Here is a 15,754-nt window from a genome sequence, read left to right as displayed (position 1 = left end):
TGAAGGACATTGTGGAGGGAGCACTGCACAATTAAAAACTTACATGAAATGCCAGCTAATATCAATGGAGAAGCTCGCAGTAATTTCCTTCAAAACTTTTATGCAAGAATCTCTCAAAGGAAGAGGTTCCAAGTCCTATCATGCATGCCATGTAAAACTGAAGTAAAACTTCTAGTGAAAGACATGCTGCAGAAGAAAAAATTATATTTTCCCAAGAAAATGGACAAAGATTATTCATTCTGTGCTTAGACGAGTGCTGCAGAATATATATTCTCTGAATTAGAAACAGAGAGAAATGCAAAAATCAGATTGTTTAATGGATTTGGTTTGGCACTAAAATGGTGTTCAGGTTATGGAATGCAGTGACCTCATAGTCAGATGTTAAAAACCAGGCTTAATATCCAGATCTTTTTTGCTTACTTCCTTTTGATTGAGTGACTTTATTTTCCAGTTATAAATACTTGCCATTCAGCCAAAGACTTTGCTGACTAAAACACTGATGACGGATGAGTCATTCTGTCACATCTATATCACTGTACCTTTGAAAAAGACCTGATTCTCCTCTTTTCTGGTAACTGAGCTGAGTCACTTCTGAATCAGCATAGCACAATGTCCTCACACTGTTAGCATGCAGAGTACTTCAATATCATCTTACTCACTGGGCCCCTAAACAAGCTTATCAAGGTCTTAAAAAAGTTTCCCTATGGTTTTCAGCTGCCAAGTTATGATTTTTAGGGAGATGAGTTATGATGCCTCTGCACCACCAGTACAAAATTTCAGCGTTATAATGTAGAGAATGGGAAAACATAAATCCTAGTCCTACAATGGATTAGATGAAGTAAATCTCCTGACCATGGGGCAAAATTATTTTTGTTAAGATGATCTGATTATAGAACAAATTTCCACAGTAATTAGGAAAATCCATAAATGGCTACATATATCTGTCTTTTATGGCCTTTTATGAACTGGAAGTTAATTTTTATTCTAAGGATTCTTTTTCAAAGTTCAAAAATATTTTTATTCATCTATCTCACCCCATTATGTTTTGTGTTCCAAATTAAATTTCAAAATCCTGGGTAGAATTTTGCCTCTAGTGAAAATTTCAAGACTTGTATAAAAACACCGTGTTTGTCTGGGGAGTGTGGGAAGATTTGGAAGGTTGTTTCAGTTTGGCTTGGTCACTCAGTGGTATGGTTGGAGTTTTTTATCTGCTGCTGGTTTTTCATGGAAAGGTCTAGGGTCACCAAATAGGGCTTCTGTCAGCCATCAAGGGAAGGTGATGTATAGCACCATAAACCCCTGAGACAGCTGGTTCACACCAGGATGAATGACACCAAGGGCAGAGAGTGCATTACGAAATACACAAAAGTAAGTTTAGCCCAGAAGAATGAAAGACTGAGACTCAACCTATTCTGGGGCCTAAGTGTTCCTGGATCATGAGTAATCTCATTCCAGCTGTAGAAAAAAAAAACAAACCAACTTTGTCAAGTCTTTCCATGTTGTTCATATTGAGAGCTTTAATTTCTTATTCACACTGAGGATGCAAGACTGAATAGCATAATGTAGGTTTTCTCTGTGAAATTACAGTCAACCCTCTAAAACTTTTTGTATGTGTTTTGCAGCTTTTTGACCTTTTCAGTGGCTCACTAATGCTGTAATAAATCACCTATTTTAGTGCCTGAAGTGCTACCTTTCACCCTCAAACATGTCTGGCAACTGTGCTTGCTGTTAATACATCACCATAAAATGCAGCATGTATATGTGTCAAGCCATATGAATGTGCTTTTGGCAGATGTCAACTTCCAGCCAAGTTTGTACTGAGAGAGCAGGAAGAGGATGAGAGGCCTCATTTCACTTTTTTGTAGTTGTTCTTTGTAGTCTTTTGATTTCTGTCACTAACTTGAATGTCTTGTGCAAAATGCTTCATCTCATGCCTCCTGCCTCCGTTCCTCCACATAATTTCATATCGAAGGGATTGGTTAAGTTTGTTCTGAAAAATGTCATGGTTTTACTAACGCGATTTTAGATGAACAGTTAAGGAATTAATTCACAACCAAATCTTTTGTGGCAATCCCATAAGTCTCAGAGCTTTCTGTCCATGTTGGTGTTGCCTTGGTTTTCTTGCAGGTTTGGAAACTGAAGCAAAAAAGATGCTGGTGATAATCAAAACACAGAGACCTAGTAGCACTGTCAAAAGCTCAAAACACCTCTCCCAGATTCACACAATCACATAAAACTTCCTCAGGAGTTTTTCAGTGATTACTACGTAAAGTGAAAGTAACAAAAAGCACAAGGGTCAGTATTGTCCTCTGAGATAGCTCATTATTTCCCATTTGTTTGTCTCCAAGTAACCTGCTGTTTTCTGGATCTAGAAACACTCTTCTTCCTGATTAACTTCAGCCTCTGAAGTATTTAGATATTAAGATATTATATTCCTTTCCATGTCTTTAAAATGTTAAAGCTACTGCTTAGAACTGTAGGATGTCTATTACAGCAAGTCTAAAATTCCAGGGTCTGCTTGGATGGGATTTTGAGATACCTGATGTAATGGGAGATGTCCCCACCCAGAGCAGGGGGTTGGTCTTTGAAGCCAATTTTTTTCTCTGAACTCTCTAAATATTGTTATCTTCGTGATTTTTATTTTCCCTGCATAACCACATTCTAAGTTATGACACAGAAGTTCTCCTCCACCCAGATCTCATTTTCCTCATGTCCTGGCTTTCTCAATAGTTTGATTCATTTTTTGGGTAACAGTTCATAATTACCAGGCTTTTTGATTTGGATGTGTTCATGTGTGGATGCAGGGGGAATAAACTGAGAAGCAAGCTTCACCTTTCCCTGATCTTACAGAAACATTTTCAGTACAGTAGCAAAGACATTAAGAACTCATGTTGGTGCAAGAGTTAATGTGGCAGGTCTGACTTTGTTGTGAAGTGTTACCTAATTAGCTAAGAGAGAAAACATCTGAGATATGACAAGTAAAATATGTTGAGTGCAAAGTCGCCTCAGCAGTGAGGAACACTTCTCCACTCATACAATGCAGGTTTAGCTCCACTGAGATAAATAACTCCACAAGGAGAAATATAAATTGAAATATAAGTGTAGGAAATAAATTATAGAGGACAACATTCTGGGAATAATCAAATGTTTTTAAGGAATTGAAATATTTGTTGGGACTTCAACAATATTCTGGAGTCAGTTTTCTGACTTAAGGTGTATCTTCAGAAATGTTTCCTTCTTTTTTAGTCTACTTCCTTTACATATGATTTGACTACCACTGTTATTAAAGGAAAAACATGTGTCAGATATTGAAAGAAAGGATGAGAGAATTTCTGATAAAAATACAATGTTTTAGATTTTGCATACATTTTTATTGAAAAGGAAAGTCAGCATATTAAGCTACATTAATAAACAAATGAAAAAATAGTTATGAAAGTGATAAATAATTATCTATAAATCATGTTAATTTATAGTAGAAGTGTAAATATATGTAATTTATTGTAAAATATATAACAGTAGTGTTAGTAAATCTGTTTCATACTTTAAAAATGTTGATGATATCAGTCCAAATCAGTAAATTTTCCTTTATTTGGTACAGTTTCCTGTCTCAAACTTCATTATAAACCAATTTTCTCACAGTATTTTAATTTCAATGGAAGTTATATCAGCAGCAGGAAACAAGATCATCATTTGAATCATCAACAACACTCCTCACTCTCTACAACTTCCTTGAGAGGAGGCTGGAACCAGGTGGAGGTCAATATCTTCTCCCAAGTAACAAGAAATGGACTGAAGTTGAGCCAGAGAAGGCTTAGATTGAATATTAGGAAAAAATTTCTTTGCCAAAAGGTTTGTAAAGCATTTGCAGGCTTTACAAACAGGCTGCCCAAGGCAGCATTGGAGTCCTTATCTCTGAAGGATTTAAAAGCCATGAGGAAGTGGCACCTGGGGACAAAGGTTGGTGGTGGCCTGGGCAGATGGTTGGGCTTGGAAGTCCTTTCCAACCTAAAGAATTCCCTGGTTCTATAAACTTTCAAAAAGATACCTGAGTGTTTCAGAGAGGCACAAAACATTATAGTTCAGACCACCTAAGGCCTGTTTAGTCAAAGGGAATTAGCTGCCAAGAGTATCTGTGAATCTGGATCTTATCCTCAATTCCCTATAACTGATACATTGAGAAAACCTGGCATTGGAAAGAAAAGAATGAATAAAAAACCTCACCTCCACTTTAACCCTGAATAAGATTTCTGAGAGGATTTAAATGGAAGAGTTGTGTCTTTCTCTTTGACGTGTCATCAATTTTCCAAACCGTAGGTTTGATGTTCAGAAAAGTTGGTACCAGGTTACAGAACAGAACCTACACTCTCCCACTCTCAGGAAAATACAGCTGCTGTCACTGCCAATTCCTCACTGCTTGATGCATGGGGTGTAATTTCATGTGGAAGGAAGCACAGGAGCTAACCACTAGTTTATGCTAGCAAAGCTGCAAACAACTTCAACGTGCCACTACCTGGAACAGGAGCAAAGCAAGCCTGGGCATCTCAAGTTATCATTACAGGGAAACATGTCAACAGTTAAAAAAAGAATGGGAGAGAAATAAATGCGGTTGCTGAGAGGTTTTTTTTTTTCCATTGAATGAAATTACTTTATCCTTTTTTGAAAGTGTTTTTCTCAGTGAAGTTATGATACCTGAGTCTCGTAGCAGCAAGCCAGAGTCCCCTTGTATGAAGAATGACCCTATATTTCTCTTGTTTGCTGTATTCCTTTTGTAAAGATGAGTGTTATCCATTGACTTTAATTGAAATGTGTCTATCTGCAATGGTTCAAGATCAGTTCTATTCTTCTCCGAAATAATATGTGAAAATTGAGTCTTTCTAGCTTTATTTAATGTATTCCGTTTTAAAAATCACATTATCCTGGAGCCTGCTTTGAAACCTATTTATGTCATTATATTTTGGATTGCTCACTAATGGAAGGCTTAAGTTGCCATTGAATTTGCTAACTGAAGAACAGTAGAAGACACATTAAGTTTTCTCTCTGATTTTAACTTGATGGAAGAAACACGGTGGGAAAATGCACTAATGGTAGAATTTACCAGCAGTAATTTCTGTTTATTAAGGCGTCTTGTCAAGTCACATAAGCTAAGCAGGGTAGGGAATGTTCAGTATTTTTCATCAGGGAATGGATCAGGAATACACTGTGGAGGAAATGGTTTGTAAGTGGTAGCAATCTACCTTATCATTATCGTTAATTTGTATCACATTATGATGATGTCTCTTATGTGGGAAATAAATGCAACTTTCATCTACTTCCTTGTTTCCTTAACCACTAAATGGAACTTTTAACACAAATTTTACAATGCAGTGTGTTCTGCCTTCTGACCTAGAACTGAGTCTGGATGCAGGTATTAATGGGAGTTAAGTTATCCTTGTGTTTTACAAAACAATGCTTTCCGTATGAAAGTCTTCAGTACAGATGTTTTTCACTAGACTGTGTTGATTCAGAAGACATAAAACTTTTCTGACATGAGGGCACTTTTCCTGAATGGTGTTTTCCCACAAGTTTCTCATGTGTAGGATGAAATTTTTGCACATTTTCTCTGTTCGTCCTTCAGTATTTCACTGCCTAGTATTTATAATTTTTCTACTAATTACACCTTAAAGGAAAATAATGAGAATTCCTATCTCTACATCTAATGATTAGAGAAAAGACCAGGACGAGAACTGCTCTCTGGGTAGTGATTTTTATCTATTCATTCAAGATCATCAAAAAACAAAAGATGCTTTTCTACCCTTTTTTTCCACTTAACTTCTTCCTAATTCTTTATTTTTACTCTTAGAGAACACATTGTCTCAATGTATAGGTTTCTGCATTGAGTCCTTTATTTCATTCTGGTGCAAGAGGAGTAATTAAAGACTGACTATTTTCCAAAGAAAGCATCTGCCTTTCTTTGTTACCACCAGCTCCACCTCAACATATTTTGATTACAGTCTGCTCTTACTTTACAGTGGCAAGTTAGAGTGGATTAGGAGGAGTTCCTTGTTTCTGCTCCAGTTGCCCTAGTAACCTGATTTTTCTGTTTGAAATTTGCATGGGGTTTTGTGCGTTTAATTTTCATTCTAATAATACAAATTAAATTTAAAAGACTTTTGATTTTAAGACTATTCCTTTCTGCTGCCTGATATACTTTACAGTGGACTTCTGCTTCTATAGGTGAAAAAAACACCCACCAATGTAGCAAAAAAAAAAAAAAATCCAGTGCTGTAACAGCATCCCAGCCTATACAGGAGATTGTGTTACAAAAGTCTTCTGTATTTTTCTAGTACGCCAGAATGTGCTTAACACAGAAATAAAATTCCGCTTACTTTCATTTCAGAGCTAATGCTCAATAAATAATACATTGCACACCTAAAAGATTAATAATTGCAGCTCACAGATCTTGCAGCATTCACTCCTGAAACAAGTGGTAAAGCTTTTGGCCAATTCCTTAAAGGGCATGACAATATAAAAATGGCTGTATGGGGCCATGACAAAGGTGTCTTGACACTGCTCTCCTGTCAGCGCATCTAGTCTGTAGTGGTGTTTGGGGAAGAACAGAGTAAAAGACATTAAAACTTCTGCTTAGAAGTCCTCACATCCTCTGGCTCTATGAAGATAAAAGTGCATTTTTGTGGGGTGAGATCTTTGAGTGTACTGCAACCTGTTTTAAAAAAATCAAAGTTTTGATCTAGCTATACATTTTACCATTTACTGTGTCATGGGGCAATCATACAAATAACTATAATCAACCTACAAAAATAGCTGATTGCTAGATACTTTGCTTTGTATCTCTAGGTACCTGCCCCTTACTCTTTAAATTTCATGAAGTACATAAAAAATACCATGTATTAGACATCACTCTCCTTCTCACGTATCTTTTTGACCCAAATAAATGCTCCTCAGACCGCACCACTCCCTTTGTTTTGTTCAGTGACTAAACCTATCAGTTATTTCTTCTAAAACATACTGTAATATATATGCAGCATGTGTAGATAAAATGAATGCAAATAAAACCAAACGAAATATCTTACATGCTCCAATCGCATAGTCCTTTGGGAAACTGTCACCTTGCTGATAGAGAAAAGTGTTCTTAGGAAATTGTAGGAAAACAAACTCAGAAATGCAACATATTTTGTTCGAAACCATAAAGGCTGCAGATAGGCTGGCTGTGACTTCATTAATTGTATATGAAACTTCTTCAGGTTCTTCTGCTAACCCTTCCACCCCAAGAAGATCATAAATCTAGGGCCATTTAAATTATCCTTGTGTTTTACAAAACAATGCTTTCTGTATGAAAGTTTCTTCCTGAAAAGCAAAAAGTTTTATAAAGTTTTTGAGATCTAAAGCATGTAATATTTTAGGAACCCAAACCTTCATTTCCAGAACTGATATTAGTTGTGTATCTGATTATAGATGTTATGCTTATTAAAATGCTATACATTAAATTAACATTTTCCCTACCTGAAACTGAGAATAGAGGGGGAAAAAATCTCCAAAAGAATGTAATATTTCACTGATTCAACCCTTTCATTTAAAAAACTCTTTAAAATCAAAAAAGTTTTTTTCCATTTTCCATGTTTGAATCTTGTTCCAGAAGATCCCTCATATGATGTCTGAAAATATTTCTTAGTCTATAGCCTAAATTAGTTTCATAGCAAAATTTTTGTTTCATTTTAATACTTTTTGCTTTTCTCAGTCTTTCTGACCTTCAGTCACTAAACCTGCAGAAACTGAACACAGATGCAATCTTTCTCCGGCCGCATTTAGAGAATACTGAATTTTTTTTTCTTCTCCTAATATACTTCATAATTATTGGCGTCTCCAGCAACTCAAAGTTACTGTGAGTGTTAATGCAGCTCATAGAGCTCATTAGATTATTTAAAAAAAAACCAAACCTGTCTTCACCTCCTACTATTCGCAGAATAACAGAATGAAAATGTGTTCTGAGTTGGAAAGAACCCACAAGGATCTCTGAGTTCAGCTCCTGGTCCTGCAAAGGACCATTCCCAGCAATCCCACCTTGTCCCTGAGAACATTGTCCAAACATTTCTGGAACTCCATCAGGACTGGTGCTGTGCCCATTCCCTGGGGAGCTGTTCCAGTGCCCAAACACCCTCTGGGGGAAGAACCTTTCCTGATACCCAACCTAAACCTCCCCTGACACAACTTCAGGCCGTTCCCGGGGGTCCTGTCCCTGTCACAGAGCAGAGATCAGATCCTGCCCCTCCTCTTCCCTCACAGGGAGCTGTGGCTGCCCTGGGGTCTCCCCTCAGCCTCCTCTTCTGCAGCTGGACAGACCCAGTGCCCTCAGCCCCTCCTCACAAGGCTCTTCCCCACCTTTGTTGCCCTCCTTTGGGGGGTCTCTAAACTCTTAAGACCTTTCTTATCCTGAGGCACCCAAAACTGCTCACAGTGTTCAGGGTGAGGCAGCCCCAGCCCAGAGCAGAGTGGGACAATCCCCTCCCTTGCCCAGCTGGTGATGCTGGGCCTGATGTCCCCAGGACAGGGATGTCCCTCCTGGCTGCCAGGGCACTGCTGACTCAAGTTCCACTCGCCACTGACCAGGACCCCCAGGTCCCTTTCCATGGCACTGCTTCCCAGGATCTCATTCCCCACTTTCTCCATACACCCAGGGTTTCCGCCGGGTGCAGAATTGAGAATTTGCCCTTGTTGAACCTCACTTGGTTGGCGTCTGTTGGTTAAAATTCAGTGGGTAGAGGAATAATTGCAAATGATGATTTATCGAACATGCCAATCTAAAAAATCATTAGTTATAGGGATGTTTGTAATTTTTCCAAGCTAACAAAATAGAAGTAAACCTTACAGTCTTCAGGCATGAACTTTTGAAAAGGCAATACATTTTAGAAGATGACTCCTAAGGTCTTGTGGGTATGAAAGCACCAGACAGATCAGAACTGTTCAAACTCTTTAGTATTTCAGAAATAAAATAGTAGCAATATAGTTCTTGCCTAGTTATTGAAGTAGTCTAATTTTGATAAAATATGATGTGTATATATTTATTAATAATGAAATTCTTTATTAAATTATAAAATAAGGTATGTCCAACTTGCCCTGACCATGTTTTAGAAAATTTTTAATGTTCCATATAGACAGGGGCAAGGTTACATGTTAAATTTTTAAATAAATCATATTTATTTCTTCTTTTTCCATGACAATGTCTCATCATGGTGCACTCTTTGTTTTTAGACTCTGTACTTTCTTTGACACCTTCTCTATTCTAATGATACCTACGTGCTCTCCTTTTTCATGAACATCATGAAGCAATTCTCAAATCCACTCACTTTATCATTTCTTCTTCTTCTTCTTCTTCTTCTTCTTCTTCTTCTTCTTCTTATTATTATTATTATATCTTATTATTATTTATTTTTACACTGGTCTAATTGAAACCTCAAATTTTACAGAAAACATGAGTTAAGGATCCCCTGGAAGGGTGGATCTAAATTAAAATTATGAGAATCTACCCTATGGAATCACAGGTTGCTGAGATGCAACTACTGTGGTAATTTTATTAGAGTGCTTAAAATATAGGATTTGTGATGAGGTTAAAGATTCTGTTGGAAACAGATTTATTATACAATCATACCATCACCCAGGAGAATGTCAATATGTGGAAGCTCTTGGGTGAATAAAGAGGGACAGGAAGAATGAAATATTCACATCAGTGGTACTATTAGCATAACAAATATTGTGTAAGCTTGCAAAGTACTCTCCAACCTTGAAAAATAAGTGTAGGACTGCTTTCAAAGTTTCTGATATGAATGAAATCTAGAAAAATTAGGAGAAGAGTGGGATTCTATTCTATCTGCTTTCACAGCTGTAGGAGTATCAAAACATTTTTCCTACTGGCTTGTGAGCCCACTGACACATATATATTTTTAAGATTAATTTTTTCTTTAGATGAATTTTATTTTTGCTGTACTGGTCAAAAGGATGCTTCAGAGTAAATATGTGACCTCAGCCCTTTTTCTAAGCATGGCATTTTCAATTCAGTGCAAAATAAAATAATTTTAAGAGGGATTTAAAATTATATTGAAAGTAGAAGACAGGACTAAGTTTATTATTTAAAGAAAACATATATATTTCTATGCCAGCACAGGTGCAATGTGCAGGTTTTTAGATCGTTAATGAACATTGTATGAGCATGTTTGCAAAAAAAAGAAAAAAATCTAAAGGATTTGATCTGAAGGATCTGAGCCCCTTTCTTGTTTTAAAAAGACAGGAAAACTGAAGTTGCATTGTTACTCATGCATGTCAGGCTTACATTTGCTCAGCTGGGGCAACCTGCATTTGCTTAGCCACAGATGGATATAAAGAAGATGCTATTCATCTGAAACAATGATCATTTTACTTATCATAGCTTCTGTGTGATGTACATGTCCCATTTAAATGAAATGATCTTCACAGTGTCATAAAATATTCATTAAAAATTTTCAGACAACTTGCAATTCAAAATGTTTCACAATATCGACTATGGATTAAAAGGGTTTTGCTTGGTTTGATTCGGTTTTTTAACCATTTCTTAACCAGTATTGTTTTTACATGTACATGTATTTATTCAAGAATCAGTCCTATGCATTTATTCTATTTTCAAATCCTGCTTTAAAGCCACATTCCGCGCTTTGTTTGTGGCATAAATCAGAATCAAGGGTCCCTAATTAATAGACCTGCAAAAAATTTGGTGAAGTATAAGTTGGATTTCCAAAGGGGGAAGTTCACAAAATATTCAATGACAGTTTGAATTTGTTAGGTATAAGCGTTAATTTATACGGGGGGGCCAAAAGGTAATGGATGTGGAAAACCATGGGACCAAGGAGAATATTTTCAACACACAGCATGAAATACCAATATCATTTTTCTGTTAGTTTCAAAATTAATTCACTCTGGAAAATGACTTTGGAGCTGATGTTAGTGGCAATCAAGAAGCATATTCCAGCTGAGGCAGGTGTCCTGCTGGGAAGCCCAGTTAGGGCAGGTCTAATTCCCGAGGCTCCAGCTGAGATTCTTGGTTTTATGCCAGTGGTGATTGAAGGTCCTTTTCCCTTGGGAAGCACTCCACCAGCCTGCAGCCATCATTCAGAGCTAATTTCTGCACATCCAGCAGCAGGTCTGTGGAATGCCTGGTAGAACTGGACAAAGCTGTTGTTGCACATCAAATGTTTGGAGATGTTGTCTTTTGTTCTCCTGATATAAAAAACTTATTTTTTGTAGCCACAAATCAGTTATTGCTTTCCCTTAGATGAAGTGACTAGCTATGACTACTCTGAAAATACTTTCTGAAGTTGAGTAGAGCAGAAAATGCAAATTATTCTCTTAAGGAGCACACAGAGGAAGATGGGTTGCAACTCCCACTACCTATGCACCAATTTCCCTAATTTGCATTGTAATTCAATGACTAAAAATATCAGTGTACCTCAATTTCTTCTGTACTGTCTTCCTGTGAGAGAGTGCTAAATCCCCAGGTGAGAGTTTACAGACTAAAGAGGCCAAAGAAGTTCCTTCCCCTGGTTATTAGGAGGAGCCTGTGACAAAGGTCTGTCAGGGAAGAAAACTGTGGGACAAAATGTGTCAAGAACGGAGCTTTTATTCATAGTTTTCCTGAGGAGATTAATGTAAGGCATTCTCACTTTGAGTGTTTCTCTTGACCTTTCTCAAATTCTGTACCTATCAATATTAATTTTGTGTACAATCATAGAAACATAGAACCATTCAGATTGGTGGAGATCTCTGAGATCCTCAAGTCAGCCATTAACCCAGCACTGCAAAGGCCTCCACTAAACCACATCCTCACGTTCACTTTCCTTTGAAGCACTTCCAATTTTGCATGCCACAATAGAAAATTTGATATTTAATCCAACATAATTCTTTCAGTCATGATTATTTCAGTCCCCTTGAATCCTGTGAATTTGATGAGGATATAAATGATATATTGACTTGTGACTGTCTCAGGCGAGAGGAAAAACATTTACCATGAGTTCTGCCTGTCCTCTGAGAATTTTTGTTTCAATTATAACTACAGATTTTGTGATGCAGGCATAGCTCCAGAAGGAAACAGAATGAAATCAGATGCAGAATAGTTTGGGGTGTTTTTTAAAGAAAAAAAAAAGCTTGGCAAGAAAAAGTAGCAGGTAGTGAAGCAAATTGAATTAATTTGTGGTATAGGGCCTCAGAAGGCTGGAAATGTGTAGGCATAAACCATATGAGCAACAGCTCTGCTAGCTGCCTCAGCTCCTAAGAGCAAACTAGGCAGATCACATCAGACATGAATCTGTTCTTCATAAACCACTAACAGCAATCAGAATGAAGGTGGCTAAAACTCTGTCACGATTAAAAAAAAAACAAACAGGTGTCTCTCCTGGAAATAAAAGTGTCAAACGTGCATAGTGCTTAAAAGTAATGCATCTGAAAACATATAATACAGAAGACATGAATGTGACTGTACATGGATTTATTGCTTTATAATATATATGGACTGAATGAGCTTTTTCTTACACAGTTACCCTCTCTGGGTACCTATGAATTTATAATGCTGCTTCTTAGCATTTATATTTGTCTACACTAAAGATGCAATAATTTATTAACATGCTAATAAATGTTTAATACTTCTTCTCTTTATCATTTTATAAAACTATCTCCCTAGCCTCTGTTTCTTGAAAATATGAGAAGGACAAGCATGAAACTAAAACAATGCTGTTTGAAAAGTTGATGTATTTATATGCAAATTTTTAAAATGTCTCTCATCTTGCTCATAACCGCTGTTGTGCATGTTGAAAGCAGTTGAGATGTTCAAGACATGAGGCAAAATCTCATGTCGGATATCTTGTTTTGTGACTGATAGTTATATTTCAGGTAGGCTGCCTTTTTAAACAACTATCTATATAGTAGCTGTAGATGAATTTTAATGCCAGAAAAAAAAATAGAAAGAAAATGGTTTAAAAATCAAGCATTAGTTTAAAAATTCTCTTTGACCCTTTTTCGCCTTCTATTTAATAAGAATTCACATATGTAACTTTTGAAAGGTTTATATTTACAACTGTCATTGTTTGGGAGATTCATGTTATTTGAAATTCAAGCTTATGAGGAAAAAACAACAAAGAAAATGTAACTTCCCAAGTCCATCTAATTGCTATGATGTTAGTGTAGTCACTGAATACCCAACTTTCATGGCTTTTCAAGGCCAATGAACTTCAGATGTCATGTTGGACAGGACATGAAAGTTTATGTGTTTCTACATAAATTTTAATTTCACTTCCAATTCATAACTTTCCACCTATTTCACTTTCCACTTGCATAGCTTGCCACCTATTCCAAATGGCAGAATTCCAGTTTTTCCTGAAGTCTCATGTAACTTTCCTAAAAGCAGTTAATATTCAGTCATGAAATGGTCTCTTCAGAAGAAAGGTGCTCTGGGTGGTTAAGAGGAGACTTCATCTGTTGCATCAAGTTTAAGGAATTAGGTATTGCTAAATACACCAGAAATCAAATTAAGCACTCCAGTTAGTGGCATTTTGTAGCACTGTGAAAACCTTTATGAATCAGTCTTGTAAGTCATGTTTTATGTTTTTGTCATGGTAATTTTAATCTGTATGCAATATCAGATTAACAGTATTTATCAAGTGTTAAAAACTTTGTACACAGGAGTGGTACAAAGAAGTTTGGAAATTAAGACAATTAAGGAGGTTTAATTCATATATTTCTTCATTTATCAGCTCTGAGTTATCAATGTAGAGCCAATGCATTGTTGCAGAAGTAGACATAGAACAAAATTGCGCTCACAATCTTAGCTGATACTTGCATGAGTGACTTATCCATGTGTTCTTCTGGCTGTTTCTATATAATGGAGGTGATAGAATTGTTTTTTCCTTCTCCTTCTCTTTTTCCTCTGCAGCAATGACAATGCAGTTCATTAGCCATCGATTCCCTGACTACCATGACCCAACTATAGGTGAGTACAGGCTTTTCTCCCCTTCATGCCTTTCAGTTTCTCTGTGTGAGATTGTGAGATATTGTATTTGCTGGGAATGTCTCAATGGAGACAGGAATGATGAATTTGACTCTGTTCTCAGAAGGTTAATTTATTACTTTATAATACTATATTATATTAAAGAATAATATACTATACTAAAGAATACAGAAAACATACTGAGTGCTAAAAACTCGTGATTCTTTGCAGAGTCACGACACAGCTTGGCCCTGATTGGCCAAAGAGTCAAAATAACTCACTCACACCCGAATCCAATAAAACAATCATTTGTAAGTAAACAATCTCCAAACACATTCCGCATGTGAGCCCAACATAAGAGAAGCAAGTGAGGTAAACATTGTTTTCCTTTTCTCTGAAGCCTCTCAGTTCCCCAGAAGAAAAATCCTGGCCAAAGAGATTTTTTCAGAAAATGTGAATGCTACAGTGAAAGAGTGAGAAGCTGCTTCTAAGAGGCCCTTAGATAGAAGCAAGATTTTCAAACTTTAGATTACACCTTAATTTTGTGATGACAGTTGAGTTGTGTCATGGCCGTACCATAGATACTTTTTCCTGATGCTCTTTATGCAAAATCTCTTTCAAAAACAGGGTTCTGCCATTCATGCATTGTAACTATTAATATCGTGCATTTATAACTACAGAATATGAAAAAATATCTCTAAAGAATGTGAAAAATCCAATCTGGAGTGGGATATGTTTGTCGGCTTTTTTAAGTTCTGTTATTTTAGCGCTATTTCCCATATTATAGTCTTAGCTGACCTCCTCTAGAAACATGAAATGACTACTCAATTAAATAGAGTTGTGCTCTGGGATTACACACTTTGCTAATTTTGTTGGGTTTACCTACTTTATTAATTTGTGAATATAGAAATCCACACATATCTATTTTACACTTTATGACAATACATGTTTTTATCTGAAATAAACTTTAAATGCTGAGTGACTGTCAGAATTGCATGTTTATTCATTTAAGAGTGCCTTTATTACTTAGTTTTACTTATACTTACATTTATACACACTATCCATGTGCAATATTTAATTATAACAAAGAAATTATGGCTGAACTGGGTCCAATAAGTGGAGAAAGCACTAAAACCATCTGCATTTCCAAAGACTTCTTTGGGGGAGAAAAGAGAAATCAATTCCTCTCAGACAAAAATTTTTTTGTTTTCTTTGAAATTTTCAAGAATTTCAAACTCATCTTTAACTTCTAGAAAATTATTGGGTTGCTCTACAGAGCAGACAATGACAGTTTTAATTTTTATTTGTTATTACTATCGTATTCCACATTTCCTGGATTTTAAGTCTTAGTAAATGGTTGTAACGTAAATAATGAAAAATATGTAAATTCTTCATGTCACTAGTAATTTTATAGCTGTTAAAAAAAATTGCAAAACACCAATGGGATGTGTCATCTCTAAAGAAGGCAAAACTACTGTGGAATTGCTACAAATTAATTTGTTCTTCTCAGAAAAAAAAATGAAATCATTAAATCTAATTGGAAAAGAGGAACATTATTAGTTATCGACATCACTAACTTATGTACATACATCCATCTTTATTATTAGCTATTCACCTGCCATCAGTATTTATTCCAATATTGTATCTCATCATAATCTTAACTTATTGGTCTCTAGACACCACCACAATATGAATAATAGATAATCATGAAGAGAAGGAAAGCTTATGGTGCATTCAAAGTACATACTGCAGGAA

At 36.2% G+C, this 15,754-nt stretch overlaps 1 protein-coding gene across 1 annotated transcript in view; it reads left to right on the top strand.

Annotated features, from left to right (window-relative positions):
• Window positions 1-15,754, top strand: part of RIT2 (Ras like without CAAX 2) — a 176,189-nt gene that overhangs the window by 35,542 nt on the left and 124,893 nt on the right. The window contains exon 2 of the mRNA XM_005424180.2: window positions 13,946-14,002. Coding sequence (XP_005424237.1) covers window positions 13,946-14,002 — 57 coding nt within the window. The remainder of the gene's footprint in view (window positions 1-13,945; window positions 14,003-15,754) is intronic.

This window comes from Geospiza fortis, unplaced genomic scaffold (genome assembly GCF_000277835.1).
Source record: "Geospiza fortis unplaced genomic scaffold, GeoFor_1.0 scaffold488, whole genome shotgun sequence".
NCBI classification, from domain to species: domain Eukaryota; kingdom Metazoa; phylum Chordata; class Aves; order Passeriformes; family Thraupidae; genus Geospiza; species Geospiza fortis.
Note: the sequence above shows the minus strand (reverse complement) of the source record. Positions and strands in the feature narration are given on the sequence as shown.